The sequence below is a fragment of the Rhopalosiphum maidis genome, chromosome 1, assembly GCF_003676215.2.
Source record: "Rhopalosiphum maidis isolate BTI-1 chromosome 1, ASM367621v3, whole genome shotgun sequence".
Classification (NCBI taxonomy): domain Eukaryota; kingdom Metazoa; phylum Arthropoda; class Insecta; order Hemiptera; family Aphididae; genus Rhopalosiphum; species Rhopalosiphum maidis.
Window position 1 is genome coordinate 21,032,986 of NC_040877.1, and position 18,172 is coordinate 21,051,157.

General features: G+C 37.7%; 1 protein-coding gene across 2 annotated transcripts in view; it reads right to left on the reverse strand.

Moving 5' to 3' along the window:
• Positions 1 to 18,172, reverse strand: part of LOC113556491 (dachshund homolog 2) — a 120,375-nt gene that overhangs the window by 54,997 nt on the left and 47,206 nt on the right. For both annotated transcript variants that reach the window (XM_026961469.1, XM_026961461.1), the window contains one exon: positions 10,115 to 10,263. In XM_026961469.1, coding sequence (XP_026817270.1) covers positions 10,115 to 10,263 — 149 coding nt within the window. The remainder of the gene's footprint in view (positions 1 to 10,114; positions 10,264 to 18,172) is intronic.

An 18,172-nucleotide genomic window follows, 5' to 3' on the forward strand; every position in this document is an offset into this window, starting at 1 on the left:
CAATTTCACAGATGAAAGCTTTGCGTCTTTTTATGCACGGGTAAACGATGATTTATACACGAGCCCGTCTCGTCTGAAAGGGTTTGTGTGGTTTTTATTTTTATTTTTTTTTGCAACGAAATCGCTACAAAATACCGTACATTATTATACGTTCCTCCGAGTCGCACAAAAACGTACGTTGCAGTGACGATATTTCATAATTTTTTTTTTTATTAAAACGATATTATATTGTTTCCATGGAGTATAAAACGTCCGCTTTTGTACATCATATTATAAACTTACAATTAAACAGTCACAACCGGGCCACAAGCGTATAATATACCGAATATTAAAATAAAATTATACATTTCTATATATATATACACACACATTTAATTCTCTCGACACTAGTGAAATATTATTTATTATAATATACATTAAACCGTTATTATTTAACTTATAAGTATGAGCTCTTCATCTTACGGCCACCTGCCCGATGTACCTATATGTATATAATTTGTATGTGGTACTTCGAGCATCGCTTGTTTATAGATAGGTACGTGTTTAAAATTTATGAACTGGTATAGTAGTGCTAGTATCCCTTATAATCCACGGACAAAACGATCCACCGACTATATACGCTACAGAGATCCACAATATTCCTCATACGCATTTATTTTATATACATTTATATAACAGTGTTTGTTATACACAGCCCATAAATACGTATATATCATAAACTCCAGAACATCTTCAGTCTATAGTTTCTGCACGAGATCACACCAACATATATAATATATCTGTATGTGTATATATGTTATATACAATAATATGTACCAATGTATTATTACTACGTCTATACACCACGGTGAAACTATAATCCAGCAACAGCAGTATAATATATAATGCATAACAATATATAGATCGATTCAACATCCAAACACAAACGATGTATACTGAGCGAATCCCACGGGTAGAACGATCTGTACGGATTTTTGTTATTTTTTTTTCTGGTTGTTATTTATTGTCTTTGGCGATTGTCTGTTAAAAATCGTCGATGTTTCGCACGGCCGTCGTCGACTCTCCATACCGCAGTCGTGCGCGTGTCGCATCGATCAAATGCATAATTAAAAAAAACGAGCCACATCAAAAGACCAAATACACACCGCGTCACTTCCGAAACGAACCGTTCGATCATTTCGAATTTCACGGAGAGGTTCGCGCCGCCTCGAGAGGCAGAAGGGGCATTTTTGACAAATGCGGTCCGGGGATTAAGCATAAAATATTCAACGGCACGGACGATGACGACGATACGCCACCACCTCACAACTAAACCATATAATATACATATTATATATATATACCATCGGTGCGCGTTTTCCGGAACCGCTGTTGTATATTGTAACAGCGGCAACAAGAAAAGCCCTGTGTGCAATAATAATAATAATCACGATAATAATAAAGTAATAGTAATAAACGTTGCGGGAATGATCGGGGAAACCACAGCCTCATCTGCAGGGTCACGGGGGTATGGTGGTGAGTAGCTGTTTATCGTGTGGTCGTCATCTACGCGTGATGATGGATGACGCGCCGACGGATTTTCTGTGCATAAAATAAATATACCATACCGGCGAAGATCGCACGCGGTAGTGTTTGATCATCGTCCGGCGGTTTGCCGGGACACGTCGTGCATATACTCCAAGAGATATTTTCGACCGTGTTTGCCGCGTTTTTACCCGCAGTATATTTGTGTTACCGCGACATTGCATGGTGTCCAGTAGGAATTTCTGGTCAGACAAAACGGTGCTGAATGCCGTGGCAGACCACACGGTAGGTTAAATTGCTATGGTGGTTTTGATAGAATTCTGTGATCAACACTGAACTTATTGGTTGATTCGGTTGAAACGATTAAATTTTGGTTCTAATTATTCCCTCCTCCCGCCTTAAAAATCATAACGGATTTATAGCTATGTTTCGATCGAATTCTTACTAACATAATACATTTTGCGCAATGTTTTCAACCGAAATAGCATCAAATCGCAAAAGAATATTATATTATATTCTACGCGGTGGCAAGCCATAACACAAGTAATGAGTGGCGGTGACAAGCTGACGAGAAGAAAAAAGTGTAAACATGAGATCGTGTGTGGCGCGTAAATCATCATCGTAAGTTTCTATAATTAAATATTTATTTAAGTCACTGCAACAATGCGGCGTACACACGAAAAACAAAAGGAGATAACAATCGCTATAAAACGGTTACTTTATCATTATATATATATATATATATATATATACATATATAATCACGCGGCGATGGCGGCACTTGTCTTCTTTTTTTCTGTGCATACATACTGTATTATATTATATTCATATTCGACCGCCGAAGATTAACAGCGAGCGTACCGCACACGTGAAAGGCCCCCCCCGAGACGTGCACAATAAGCAGCTTCGGAGACCACCGCAGCGGACTTGGGTTTTTCTGGTCGGAACCCCGTGGAAATATACCACCGCCGTCGCGGTCGTCGGTGGGTGAATTACATACACAAGACAACACCAATAATAATAATATCATTAATTGAACAAACATAATATCAGTTTCATTATTATTATTATTATTATCATCATCTCGTCGTATATACAATATATAAATATACACACACACTCAGTGTTAGGCCACCTCGCTGGGCTGTCTGGCGAGTAATATACATAATGTGTTGTGGATATACATATAATAACAATATGTACTTTATACCGACGGCGATATTATGACGAATCGAACCGTGTTGATGACACGCGGAGTCGAGCAATCAAATTATTGCGTTAGATGATGCGCCGACGACGGATGTAGCGATTTTAAACGGTCGGTTACGTTTAAATCGAATTTTTAATAATATTATAATTGCACACGACCGAGGTGTGTAATTGGAGCTAACCGACTAAACAGGTTATATACATACAATATACATATACACACACATACAGACCGACGCGTGAAGCCGCGATATATGATGTTTGAGGAAAAATAATTTTCGATTACTACCTTTCGGTTCGTATATTAAATATATTTTAATTGCTGTTGATTGCGTGCAATATAGCACGAGGATTCTCCTATTCAAAATACACCGTAGTATGTTCATATAATTTCGAAATCACTCGACGGCCTCGTCCGAACGACTTTATTATATTATATTATTTTACGTGCGTGTATATAATAATCTAATATATTATATACACATCATATTATCATCGTGCAGAATATAATATGATATGTCGGCGGCGAAAGGAGGAAATAAAACATAATAATTTATGCTAAAAATCGGTGTATGTATTAAACGCGATATCGGGATCGACCGTAAATATGACGTCGGAACTGGGTTACCGCGGTAATCATAATGCAGTAACTTATTCAGCTGTCTATATAGTAGTACGACCGACACAACGAACAAGTGTTGGTACGTATGTGTGTGTGTATGTACGCGCGCGTACAAGTTAGGCCTGGTGGTTCTGTTACCAGACAGCAGGCTCGCAGAGTGGGAAATGAAGACGTCCGAGGTAGGTGCATGCGTACCGTGTAATTATCAACAATTATAACAGCCCGCAGGACGGAGATATCTAGCATCGCGAAAGAAGACATTTATGACGTGGGTCGTATAAATAGTATGCGTTTTCCGTTTCATTGTCCGCCGCCATGACTTATGTGTCATATCCATTCTTTACGAACGTAAATTATGCGTTTCGTGTAGTAACTTACAAGTAGTATAAAATATATGATGAATAACAGTGGTATGCCGCAAACGAAGAAAAAATAGTACGCAATAATAAATATTAATATAATTGTATATACTATGTACCTACGATATTAACACGAGTTCCAGTACTAAACTTATTTGAGAAGATGGCTTGAATAGTATAAGAATATTATTATTGAGGGTAGTGGAGTGGTGAACGCAATATAATTATATACATATTGCGTACACGAAACGAACAAATTAGTAGTCAAAACTTAAAAGACAAGTATCAGTATGTTTCGGATTAGAGTAGGGGTTCAATGTGTAGAAAAATATAATTTCACGTGACTAGTTAACAATAAATATTAAATAGGATATAGTAAATTTATAAGAAAAACGTAAACTTAGCTTTTGATGTGAAAAGCTTAAGAAGATTAAACGACGAAAAAAGCAACTTTTGATGTGACGTGGTTGTCACTTTTAAATCCGTTAAACATCACAAAAAAGACGAGAATTTGGGCACACTATGTATATTATTCTATGTGAATATTTTGATAAAACGCGTTTATTTTATTTCTTCCTATATATATATATATTTAAACTTAATCAGCGGAGGATTTCCATTTCCGATGGAGGAAAACGGTATGAGCGCAAAGGGCTGCTGCGGCATAGCCGATTACGGGAGCGTAACCGACGCGCGAATACAAGGACGGCCGAATACGTGCTCTATCTCGCCCGAAATCCCAGCGCATGTTTAACTATTTAACCCGTTGACCGGTAAAACGATGGCAATTCATTATTCACGCACGGCCTCTAGAATTCGTCCGTCGCGGGGTTGGAACGGGTGAGAGAGGGATAGCTGGCATCGCGTACGTTTTCCGGTCGGATATCAACCCCTGTGGACGCGCATATTATTATTACCATTATAATAATAATAATTATTATTATTATCATGATTATTTTTATATTCTGTCTCCTGGTTCTGATGCGATAACGCACGCCAAGTGGTTTTACAACGTCGTTCGACGCGGGATGACAGTTTCGATGTCCGTTTCATATATATCAGTCATGCTGTGTAGGATAAAGTTGACGGCATACGAGACGTAAACAATTTAAACTATATTTTTCATTACACCACATAGTTTAAAAGCATCAAAAAGCAAACTGATGTCATACCATATTCTAGTTAAACGTATATTTATGTGTAACCTAAACTGATGACCATCGTGGCCTTGTAAAATGTTATTAGTTTTAGACACCAGTATATTCTAAAACGTCGTACAGTTCGATCCTTACGTGCGCTCCTTATATAATTTTTAAAAAGCATTGTACGTGAATTTTCCAAAAGTATTAGTCCCAGAAATGTATTTTAGTTTTAAGTGTGCTTATATATAACAAGAATATATAGTAAAGTTATAATATTATATACTTTAAAAAAACCGTTTCACAACTAACGGATTGAAAATATTTATATATATATAGTGCCGTGAATCGTAGTCGTATATTAGTGTATTAAATATATATATTTGGTGTTCACTAGGGTGCGCGGCAATCGATGCCAACCAAACTGGGAATTATGTATATATACCAACGATATTGCATGTTCAAATAGTTTAACTGACGGTCGTTAACTTCATTCTTATAAATACCCAGGTAGCCGGTTTGATTTTAAAAATGAAACGTTTTCGGTTCATTTCTAAATTATAATAATATATATTTAATAATATCCCGATCAACGACCATATTGAATATATAATGTACGCAAATCACGTAAAATCGAATATTTCCAAATGGATTACATTGTATACTTATATTATTGTTGTAACGTATTATTTTTCCGTCGGTTCCATCACGAATCTAATGGACTTTTTCGTTGGCGGAATATAAAATAATTTATAGATACAATTACAATAATATACAATTTATAATATCGCGTCGAAAAAAAAAATGTAGGTATACAGAAATATGATCGGAAAACGGTGCACGCAGCCCAAGTTGCACGACCCCTTGATTGTGGACAAAAAAAGGGGATGGTGGTTTGAGATTTTAACGCAAAACATATTTCATGTCTATACGGTTAATAACAATCGGTCGCAAAGGTTTCGCGCGCATACGCGCATGTGTTTTATATCTATTCTCACACACAAACACACATTGGTACACAATATACATCATAACATGTACTTACAGTGGTCGGCGACACAACGTTTTCGACTGTTGCGTGACCATTGTGCAAAACACGCGAATGTTAATACAAACTCTATGCCGCCGCCGCCACCGTTGCAATACATTGCATATAATATACGTGTATAAGTGTACCTTAAATATAATACACTACGCACATTCACACACACAGAATTCACACTCACGCACACGCGAGAGCAGTGAAAAGAATCTCTGGTTCAATTATATACCTTGGGATGGGAGAGGTGAAGTTTATGCCCTCTCCTTATCGCTGTCCGAGTAGTATAGATATACACCATAGTAAGCATGTAGGTATAATAATATGATTATATTGTAATTTATAATGTGTGTTTACAGTTTATCGAACAAACAAAATAAATAAACTCAGCGGCCAACACGCACGTCTATGCACCGCGTGTTTGAATTGCGAAAATCCGCGACATATACGGCTGACTATACACAGTATATTGTAGTATACGCACGTATAGCACTATATTATAGCTGATAAAAAATACATAAAAACCACCGCGAATAAAAACGGTAAACTCGATAATTACGGTTTTTAATTTTTTTTCAACGACGCCCATATGTCATTGGTACATACATTATTAACTTGTAATATTATTACATTTTTTGCGCGTATTCATTAATTTCCAAACGAATAAGACATTTCGTAAATACGTCCCGAACTTTGAACCGCAAGCGGTAGAGAGGGAGCGCGCGCGCGCTCGCTTGCCTGGAGGCTCGTGTGAAAAGGAGAAAACAAAAAAACGGCAACCAAGCGAGGCGACGGCGTGTTTTCATAAACGAATAAACGATTGTGTCGATTCACCACCGGGTGACGTCGTCGTCGATGACGACCGACTATTACGGTTTATTAGAAAAATAAAAAATGAGTCGTCGTCGCGGCGGACCCTTCCGGACCAATTAAAAGTGAAAAAAAAATAAAGTCGGCAACAAAAGCCGTACGTGTCGTCGCCCCCGCGATCGCCGTCCCGCAGGTGAAAACACTCGTCGATTTAACCCTTTTTTCACGTCGCCAATGTAAATAAAGTACGACGTCCGAAACAACGAACATACAAAACGTGTGTGCGCGCGTCTACCTGAAAAGGCTTTTCAAAGAAAAACACACACGCGGGCAGCGGTGGTATACCATATAATTTCTTATATTTTTTTATTTTTTTGTTCGTTCCATACATATTAGACAATATATGCACACGCATAGCACACGTCGCGGTGGGAACCGAACGGGTTTAATTGCACACACACACACATATAATCGCGTTAATAACATTTGAATTAAAAATATATTACATAATACGCATATATGTGGCTAGCGCGTAGTAAGTTTATATACAAACGACCGCTGCAGCGGTTGTTTACACACGCGCGCGCGAGCGGAGGTCTTGGAGAGCTCGCCGGACGTCCCGCGGTATACCTCTACCTTCTGCACCGCAGGAGTGGGTTCCAATGACCGTGCCTAGGGGATATTATATTATTGTACAATCGATACGGTTTGTTTAAATTAAAAATAATAATAATATAACAACCGTCGTAATGAGGGGAAATGAGGGGAATGTGTCATTTGGGGGTTATAACACAAATCTATATATATAAACGTATATATATTATACGTTTAAATTGTATGAGAGAAAGAGAAAGAGTGAGAGAGTGAAATAAAGAGACTATATTATAGAGTATATATACATACGTGTGTGTCCAATTAACGATAACGAGCGAGAAGAACAACAAACGTTCGCATTGTCCGAACGGGACTACTGGCGCACGTATACCTATGACTATCGGTGTGGACCACGTGGTGGAAGGGGGCACTCTGTTGGCTACTGTAAATGCGCGTGCATGTGTACACACATAATAATAATATATACTACTACCACTGCACCGCTACACGCGCAGTGCTTTGTCAATTGAACCGTAATATAATGGAATTAAACAATAATATTAATAAAAAAAAATAACCGCGCGGAATAAAAAACAACGCGACTGAATATTATTATATTATTTGGGTGACAGGAAACGCACTGTTGATACATTTTAAGTGCGTCTATCCTGTGTGTGTGAGAAAAAGGTCCCACTTTTGTTTTCTGTTTTCATTTTACGCGCGACTCGTATGTATACGCACACACGTACCTACATAAACTTATTATTAAAATACTTAAAAAATACGCATATTGTATAATATATACTGTTAATATTATTAATTATTGTTGTTTGACGTGTTGTTATATTATTATGATATAACCGTCATCGCAGACGGAAGCCGATCGACGGTGACAGGAAGCAGTCGTATGTACTTGGAGTAGGTACTACTAGTAGAAGTCCTTGTAAATACACGGCGAGCGGTGGATAATTTTCAAAGGGGTGGTAATTTTAATTTTTACTTCAACGCGCCTTTTATAAAACTTTTCGCGGAAATCCGACGCTCAAAAGACAGTGTCCAATGTCTTTCGGCGCGCTGCACCGGCAACGGCCGCGGAGCGTACAACGTTAACACTACAGTAGCGCAGTGACAACGGCGGCAGGCGGTGACGGCAATCGTGCTTAACGAACCGTACACCGTTCTTAACGAAAGGAAAAAAACTCTTAATTACATAACACCGAGAAAAATGTCGTGTTATTTTTTTATTATTTCTTTTTTTTTTTTTCATTCACTCATTTTAAATTAAATTTGACGCTCCTCTCATCGCAAAACGATTGAAGAAGAGATCAAGGGTGCGAAACAGACGGACGCGTGCGCTCACACACTGCAGCAAACACTGCAGGCTTTTAATCAGCGTGATTATAAAATATTATAATATGCATAAAACAAAACAGGAAAAATATACCGGTTTTTGGGGAGCGCGAGGGAAAAATAAGTATCGTCGGTGAAAAAAAAAAAGAAAATAATATACGGGGCAACAACGCAATGTTACAGACTAAATACGAACATAATGGGCATGCACGGGAGTGTTCTCCTTTTGTCAGATGATTGATCACTGAACAGCTGCGGCCGAATAAAAATATTGTAACGATATCTATACAATGTAATATATTTTATATTATAAAGACGAGGGAAACGGATGAGAACAACTCTCGTATAAGGTACGTTTTATAGCATACTGAGAAACAGACTATAATGCCCACTTTTAGACGGTAAACAATATTATTATTATTCGAATGCAGGAGCCCCAGCAGAGATCATTGGTGCAGTAATTCGGTTAGCTAATTTATTCTTTTTTTTTTTACGTATTATACGAAACCGAACAAGTTTTTGGAAAACAATCAATGATAAAGGTCCAAATGTATTGGTGTGTTTCTTTCAATTCAATAATTGTACTTATCTCTAATAACAAGTAAATATTATATTATATATTTATATTTTTGAACAAAAAAATCTTAGTATCGCACTCAACCGTGATCCTCAACTAGCGACGGTAGAGAAAATTCAAATGAAAATGTTAATATATATTTTTGACACTATAATTTTAAACTACTATCATGTTACATATTCATTATAATGCATTTCAGCATCTGACTTGATAACGCTATAATCGTTTGTTGGTCGTTAAACTTGACCAAATATAAAGTGGGTACTAGTCCACTGAACGACGATCGTACGACCGGGATCGAATAAATTATTGTTCAAAAAATAAAAAACTGTAATAGCAATTACGAGTTCTACACGCGTATTACAAGTCTTTGCTAATTAGTCATAATAAATAAAAACGTATTTGCCGCGCGCTCATTAATTTAATATACACAACACCATATCAAACTACAACGTATATCCACTACTCACACACACATAATACATTATACTAGCTGTAAACTAACTCATAGTGTATTAATCACTCGTATACGAACGCTGATTAAATGATTTTCTACTGTGGTACGTCTGTAAGTATATACTTTAAAATTATCGATTGAACACTGTTATTAAATTAATATATTATAAATAGAAAACGAATCGTATACGTGCATTATAATACGCGTACATCATTACAAGGCGTTCGGCTATGATACAAACGGTAAAAATCACGTTAAACTTTAACATAATTTACCATAATTAAGAATTAAAAAAACAGTTGTTGAACAGTTTTTAAGACCGCGTTTACGACCTCTGATCCACCGATCAACAAGCGTGCGTTACCGCAAACGGGTTTTTTATTTTACGCCTAACCCGGCTGTTTGATTATTACTGTGAAATATTATATTATTACCTTGTAAATGTCCGTTTTCGTAAACTCCAGCAACGTAGTCTCCGTTTTCGAGACGGTGTTTCTTCAGCTGATGACTCAAGTGCGAGGCCGACGCGGCCAGAGACAGGCCTACGGACGACGCTCTCTTGGGCGGTCTTCCGGGCCGAGAACTGTGAACAAGGGAAACAAAACAAACAAATGAGTAACAGTTTTTAATAAAATCAGGGCAAAAATAAAATGAAAAGCAATCCTCAAAAACCAATAGTAACTATACATTGTAATTTGCATATCGCATGTATTATTCGAATGTACACGATCGTGCGAGCAGAATAACGCGCAATTCTTCGTTAGACTAATAAAGTGCGCGCGTGCTGTGTGGAAATTGCATTTTTGTTTAAACACGGCAGAAACGTTACACAAAAAAAAAGCGCTGTTTGTATTTACACACACACACACAAGCATTGTACACGTACCTACGACGAAAATACCTCGCGTTCTTATTAGATTTCCCGTGCATTTTTTTTATTTTCATTTCGTAATTCCACGAGCTCTCACTCAGTGTGTGGGCTCGTCGTCGACGGAAAAAATAAAAACCCCCGAAAACCATACGTGCGGTCCAAGTTATTGCACGGGATTATAATGGTTTTTAAAAAACGATTTCCGGGAATGAAAAAAACAAAACGCAAAAAGGGGAGACGGAACGTGCCGTGTTCTCGGGGATTTAATCTCGGCGTACGCGCACACACGCGTACGTATATATACATAATATAATACCGTCATACGTATATATAGCTATATAATATTTGCTTCAAAAGTTCGGTCAGATAACGAAAACCGCCCCATCGCGGTGACATATATCGAATGTGTACGTTTTCGGGAGCCGAAAAAAAAATCACCACCAGAAGATGCGACGACCGCCCTCGTCAATGATATGTACGTATATATTATTATTACAACACTATTTTAGGGATGCAATATCATCGTAGTGATGTGCGTATCATGTGTGTATTATCTATATATATGGACTGAGAGATGTTTAAGTGCAGCTAGTGTGTAAATTGCAAACGCTTAACAAATAGTCGTTTTTGTGTTATATATCTACCACATATTACTCCATGTATCATATATTATGTAACTGTCGACGGCGATATATTATTATATATTGAACGTTTCATTTCTTCGGATTTCTTTTTTTTTAGTTTTTACGACTGAAGGCACCCCCACGCCGGTATATCCGTTGATAACGCGACTAGCTGGTAACGCATTGATAAGACCAACGCGCGTTGCAGAGAATAAGCTTAAAAGTCGTGTGTTTATATATATATATATATACGTAGATAGGTATAAAGAATCATGGCCGTAAGAAAGCGGACAAGACGCAGACGCGTATTATTATATATAGTTGTGTCGTTTTATTTACGACCCCGTTTTTATTGGTTTCTACCACAAACGCGGACACAGTCCGTTAAATCCGCACCTCTTTGATTTCGGTGTTTTCTCTTTTAATTGACTCCAGCGCGGCGGCTGCGGTAGTAGGAGAGATGGTTCTCGCGGAAGGGGATGGGATTAGTAAGTCCTATCGGGCGCAATATATACTATATTTTATAGTAGGGAGTTTTCTGTCGCTATATTATTATATTAACGCTGCCGATATATTATTATTTACCTACATATATTCTCTACTATACTCTACACCTACTATATGTACGAACGGGAACGCGCGGTGACCTGATGAAAACCTATATCCCACCACAACCACTACTGAACTGCGTGCACATAAACTACGTTATTATTGTGACGCGTTCAAATCGTGAGATTTATACTCCTTTAATATAATATAATATGTATTTTATCAGAAAAGTATAAAATGATATACGCATCATTATTGCACGTACTGTGGCAACGAAAACGAGTAGAAATAAAAAGAAAATCACGTCTTGGACAATAACCCAGGTCTGTGTACATATATTTATACTATACATTCAACAATAGAATCAACGGATATAATATAATAATATTATTATGATATAACGTCATGTTATACGTATAGGACATAATATTAATATTTTATTATATCGACGAAGAGGTAAATAATATATTATACCAACATACACGTCTAAAGTATTTTCGCTCCACGTCATTGTTGTTCCTTTGCATATACAATATTTATATATATATATATGTACATTTATTATTTTATTTTTGTTGTTCCGTACGTGGCCGTATTTTTTTTTTTTTATTATTATAACGATTTGCTTTTATACGCGCTAATATAAATATTGCACAAGAGTTATTAATATTTAAAACGATTTTCAACGTCTTTATATTTAGCGAATATAATTCTTGATAATTAACTTTGATCGACCTAAGGGTGCAATTTTTTTCCGAAAAAAAAAATAATAATAAACATTAAAGGAGATTAAGAGTCTTCTAAATAATTTACATGATGTTTTCGGGGATTTAATATTTTTTGTGTAATTTGCATAATAAAAAATATGATTTAAAAATCGACATTTCCCTTACAAATGTTTAACAGTCAAATAAATTATGTCAAAGTGTTATGATGTCGGGTTCACAGTAATAGCTTGTGCTTTTATACAACCGCCCTTTTTGATTTTGATATTTTTTTGTTCAGAGCAGATTTGTTGTACTTTTTTTCATATCCGATGGGGAGAAAAACTGCGGTTTTCGCATATTAATGTGCGGAATAAACGTACCTAAACGCCCCGCGTAAAAAATGTATATATAGTGCGAAAGAGAGTGGGCAAGAAGGGATGAGCTGCGGTGGAGAAACACGAATAATTCGTAAAAAAATAAATAAATACTGGTCGGAAACGAGGGAAAAAACCGTCAGATTTATGACTTCGGGTGTACCTATACATGCATAATAGGACGGGCATATTCCACATTCATTTGTTGGTTCAACGGAGGAAGTAAATAATTCAAATTGGCTGCTCAACAATAGGCTCTCCGAGTTTTTCTCCTTTTCCCCGTTTACCAGAAATATTGATACATGGCCGGGGGTCTCGATTTTTATTATATAATTTTTTTTTTGCTCACTACGGCATAATAACATCATCTCGGCAAGGGACACGCGCACAATGCAAAACGCCTTTTATTCCATTCGCAATACTCTTTGTTGTCGAATTTTTCATTCTCTGCGTGTACCGCGGTTTATACTACTACTATAATATGTAAATTGTACGCTCGCACGATATTACATTTGTTTATACAACAAGAATATCAATTGAATAGTTATATAATAATATAATAGAGTGTCTGGTGCCAGTTGACTCAATTGAATCATATATGTATATATATATACGTACATATATTATTGTGTTTAACTTCCCTTTATACGGTGTACAACCTAAAATGTATATGTCGGTAGTTAAACGTATTACCTATCCCGACCTACAATTCATACTGTGGTAGATACGTACGCTGTAATAGCTAATAAGCTATTTGACTTTCGAAAAGTCGAGACTGGCGATTTCGACAGCTGCAACAATACACATGGCAGTGTCAGAGTTTTATCAAAAAAAAAAAAAGGTAAAACAAAAAACATCTATAGTTGTCCGCGTGTTTACAGTGCGGAACAAAGCTATCAACACCTTGCCCCGCGCGCTTTGTGTGCGTTACACGAAATTATAATGAGACGACGACAACGACATTTTTGAGGAAACGTGTTGCGGAACAAACAGACGATTAAGATATACAAGACATCCGTTTTCCGCGTAAGATACATACGTTTAAAAATTTAGTATAAAACGAAAAAAAACGAAAAATCCCCGACGAGTTCGTTAAACTTTGTCGTCGACCCCGCGGGAGTGGAAAAAAAATCAAAATCATCAAATCGTACCAAAAAATACACCCCGGGGAAACGTTATCTGAACAACCGAATCCGAACGGGTTTTCACGCTGTAGTTATATTACAACACAATATATATGTACATAATAGAAATATAAACGTTTGTTATTATTTCTGCACTATCACGTGCCGCCGCCGTATCGATATACTGCCGCGCGTATTGTAAGTATATGATGTATATACTGTATGTATACGTACGCGTATTACAACAATAGGAGGGCACATTGTCCGGACTCACGTAGTACACCCTTTTTTCGTAATTTTTTTTTTTATTGCGTATATGTTATTATCCTTTGAAGTAAAAACCAACACGAAATGCACACGCGGACGACTGCCGCACTGCACGACAATGACTCGGCCGGCAACACATATCGATAGGGTTACGGACCATCGACTGTAACACGAGACGATTGCGTTTAAAAATAATAATAGTTTTGATGATAATAATAATAATAATAATAATAATATATTACGAATTGAGGGAAACGCGTGTGCAAAAAAATAACCATTAAAAAAACGACCAAAAAATAAGTTGTTATCGAAAAAGGATCGTTTGACTCGCACTCGTCGAGGGTGCCGGAGTGTATTATTTTCGCACGTGTGGGGTGGGTCGGGCTATACATAATCCAATATTCCGACTGTTTTCGACTACTATATACTGAATATTACTACAATACGTCTTTATATATATATATATATATATACTAGTTTAAACGGGAAAACTAGATAAGAATATAATAATATACATTGTTGGCAACGATATATTATTATTATTATATATAAACGGGGACGGGGTCCAAACTCGTTTTGATTGATAGCCCTCCGACGCGCGTCCACCGGGTCTGGTCTAACTCCGCGGGCATATACGGCGAATGGGAAACCACCACTTAGGACGGGTTCGAGAGCAAAATTTACGAGCTCGCGAGACGGCGACGAGACGGTGGTCTATATAATATTATTATACTCGAAATTTGTTCCATTTCATTTTTTTCTCCCCGTTTAGCGTATACATTCGTGCACAAAACAGCGTGGTGACCACACAAAGAGAATCCCTATCAGAAACCGTTTTCCCTCTAGAACCCGCGCTATTCTACGTCGTTAATGATCTCGTGTGTTATAATATGTATGGAGATTTAATTACGACATAAACCTATGTCAAAGAGCCGAAAACTATCACGCGGACCGCCTGCTGAACGCGTTCTTCTAAATTTGGTTTTCTGGTTTTAATGTCATATTATACTTGCGACGTTAAAAATACATCACTTACCGTTATCAGGGGATGTTCAGATTTAACGGCGATTATCAGCATCGTTGTATACGTACGTAAACTTATAATATATTATTGTCGCGCGTCCTGTCTGTGTAATAATAATATCATAATAATATCTTTGATACGTAACAGACACCCGAGCGACAGAATCGTCATTGACGAGGCGCCGTCGATCTCTCGCGTCTGCGACGATGATATACATATATCTTACCCCATGTGGCCCAGGACACATGTCCCGCATGGCACCACTATATCATATTGTAATATGTATGGGGTCGAGAAATATAATATCGGATAAGAGAGACCGAGAGAGCTATTGAAATTGTTTATTTAAAAAAAAACAAAAACAACACTACGACAGACCGTCGCGCATTTATGGTATATCCGATGATGGGATGATGATTACCGTATGTGTGTATGTGTGTATGAGTGTGTGCGTAAGTGTTGGTTTTCACTCGCGTATATATCAACGACTGCGTGTATAACACACACACACTACCCTTTTTCGGGGGTTGCAGCAGCGTTTCGAGTGCACACAAACTCTACGGATATAAACAATAATGCGCGAGCGAGAGTTGAATTTTACTCGAGATTTATGTCGGGAGTGCGATGAGAAAAAACATTCGAATATTATTATTACGGTCCGTTTACGTTACGGACACTTAACACGCGCATTTATATACAAACGCGCTCGCGTCACACGATTTATCCGAATATATCGCGCATATGGCGTATACCTATATATAGTCGATTTTCGTCGAGACGACGCCACCGCACCGTAAGGGTGGACCAATTTTTAAGTATATACACACGAAACGTGACGCGTTCCTAATTAGGTGTATATATATGTGTATATATAAATAATGTACCTAATATCATAATGGTAAACAACGAAAAACCGACGATTGCCGTAACGACCGAAATGACGTATAGGTCGCCGTCGAGTTAAGTGTGTGTGTGTACAAACTCATATCGTTATTCCGCCTATCGGATGCGCTTTATAAATTGTTATAATATTATAACTGTAATAACACTGGTATGCACACAACAACAGTCATTGTTTGCCTCGATTATCAGCAAGCGTATTTCACTTCTCTTGATATACAATTATTGGGCCATAAAAGTTTTTTTACAGCCTCGTACAATTATAACCGTCCGCACAGTAAAATGTTTATATACGTGGATATACACGCGCACTTAAGTCATTTTATCGTCAGCGCGTCGAAATAAAGAAGAAAATCTGAAACATATGACCCATGCGCAGTAAATTATCGCTCGGCGTTATATTATTATTATTTATTATTTTTATCTTTTTACGGAAGCGACTGCAGTAGTCGTAGCTGTTACTAGTATACTGCTATTAGGTACTATTACTATTAATATACCAACGGGGCGCGGGGCCGAGGGTCGGGACGGACAGAGCTTTGGACGATCGTTGAAACGTCTAAAGAAAAATCATAATAATATACACCTTCCCGCTACTATGTAGAAGTACACACTTATTATAATACGGCGTATATTATATTATATATATTGAGTATACCAAGTATATCCGGGTAGACTGTAATAATGTATACTCGCACACACATACATATGGCGACATCCGTTTATCGGTCTCGAACGTTATTATATTAATAATATTTTAATAATACGCATAACGCGGCGCGACACTTCATTTGGCCTCAGCCGAGTGTATATTGTTGTCTCAATACACACTCTCACATACATACACACGTATAGGTAAGTACTACACCGGTGCGGTGGTGATCCGTATCGGATGACATACGGTCGGCGTGCCACTCGAGAGTGCCCATATATATAATATTATAATATATAGTGGCTGGTGTATATAGTAATATAAATTTAAAACCAAGTGCGTTTTATTTTACACAAAAGTAGTTTTATAAACACACGCACGCACGTACGCACATATTACGCGGAGAAGACGCACGGAGGCTTTTGTGTAATAATACGATATCTGCGGTATAATAATAATAATAATAGTAATAATAACTCGATGTATGTGTGAGCGAACGAGCGCGCGCGCGCGATAGAAACAATGGTCCCGGGCCGGCGGGTTATAATATCGAATGAGCCCGGACAATATGATGCTGACGAAAACGTGCCCTGCGACGGTATACCACACGATTTTTCTACGCACATGATGTACGTTTTAAAACAATGGATTGATGTCGAGGATATATTATTATTACGACGATGATTTTTTTATTTTTTTTATTTTTAAATAATTTTTTCTCGTCTTTGTGAGAGAAATAACCCTCTCGGCAGCTGAGGCGAAACGGCACGCCACCACTTCATTACGGCGACGATGACTCTTTGCTGATGTGGCAGATATAATATCATACGCGAGGTGTACCCATATATACACAATAGTGCATGTGTGCAAGTCGGCGACGGTGGCGTCGAGAGGATTGCAGCGGTTTGCCGTCGACGCACAAACAGTGGCGACCGGACAGGACGGTGCACGGGACGCGAAGCGTATCGCACAACGTATGACGTTCGGGTGGGTAAGAGCCGATTAATGCTTCGAAGTGGTCGTTCGTGAGCGCGATGAGACGATGAAAAACCACTGAGAAAATAGACTAGCGAATAATGATAATTGTAAAAAAAACCTCCTACACATTTCGTATTATGAAGGTGTACACGAAAATAATAATGATGATTCGACGGGAGATACGCAATATCGCAGATAGAGACAGGGGGAGAGAGAGCGAGTGAGAAAGAGGGCGAGTGGCTGTGTGAGAGTATAATAATAATATAGTATAATATTTAACCGCGGCCGACCCGCGCGCATATTAATAAGAAATACACAAGTAATATTGTCTCTAATTAATGGCGGAAATGCAAAGCCCTTTTCGGTTTCGGTCGTAATATTTCCTCCTCGGGGGCTTTGGGCGCCTCTCCCGTCCGCACGATG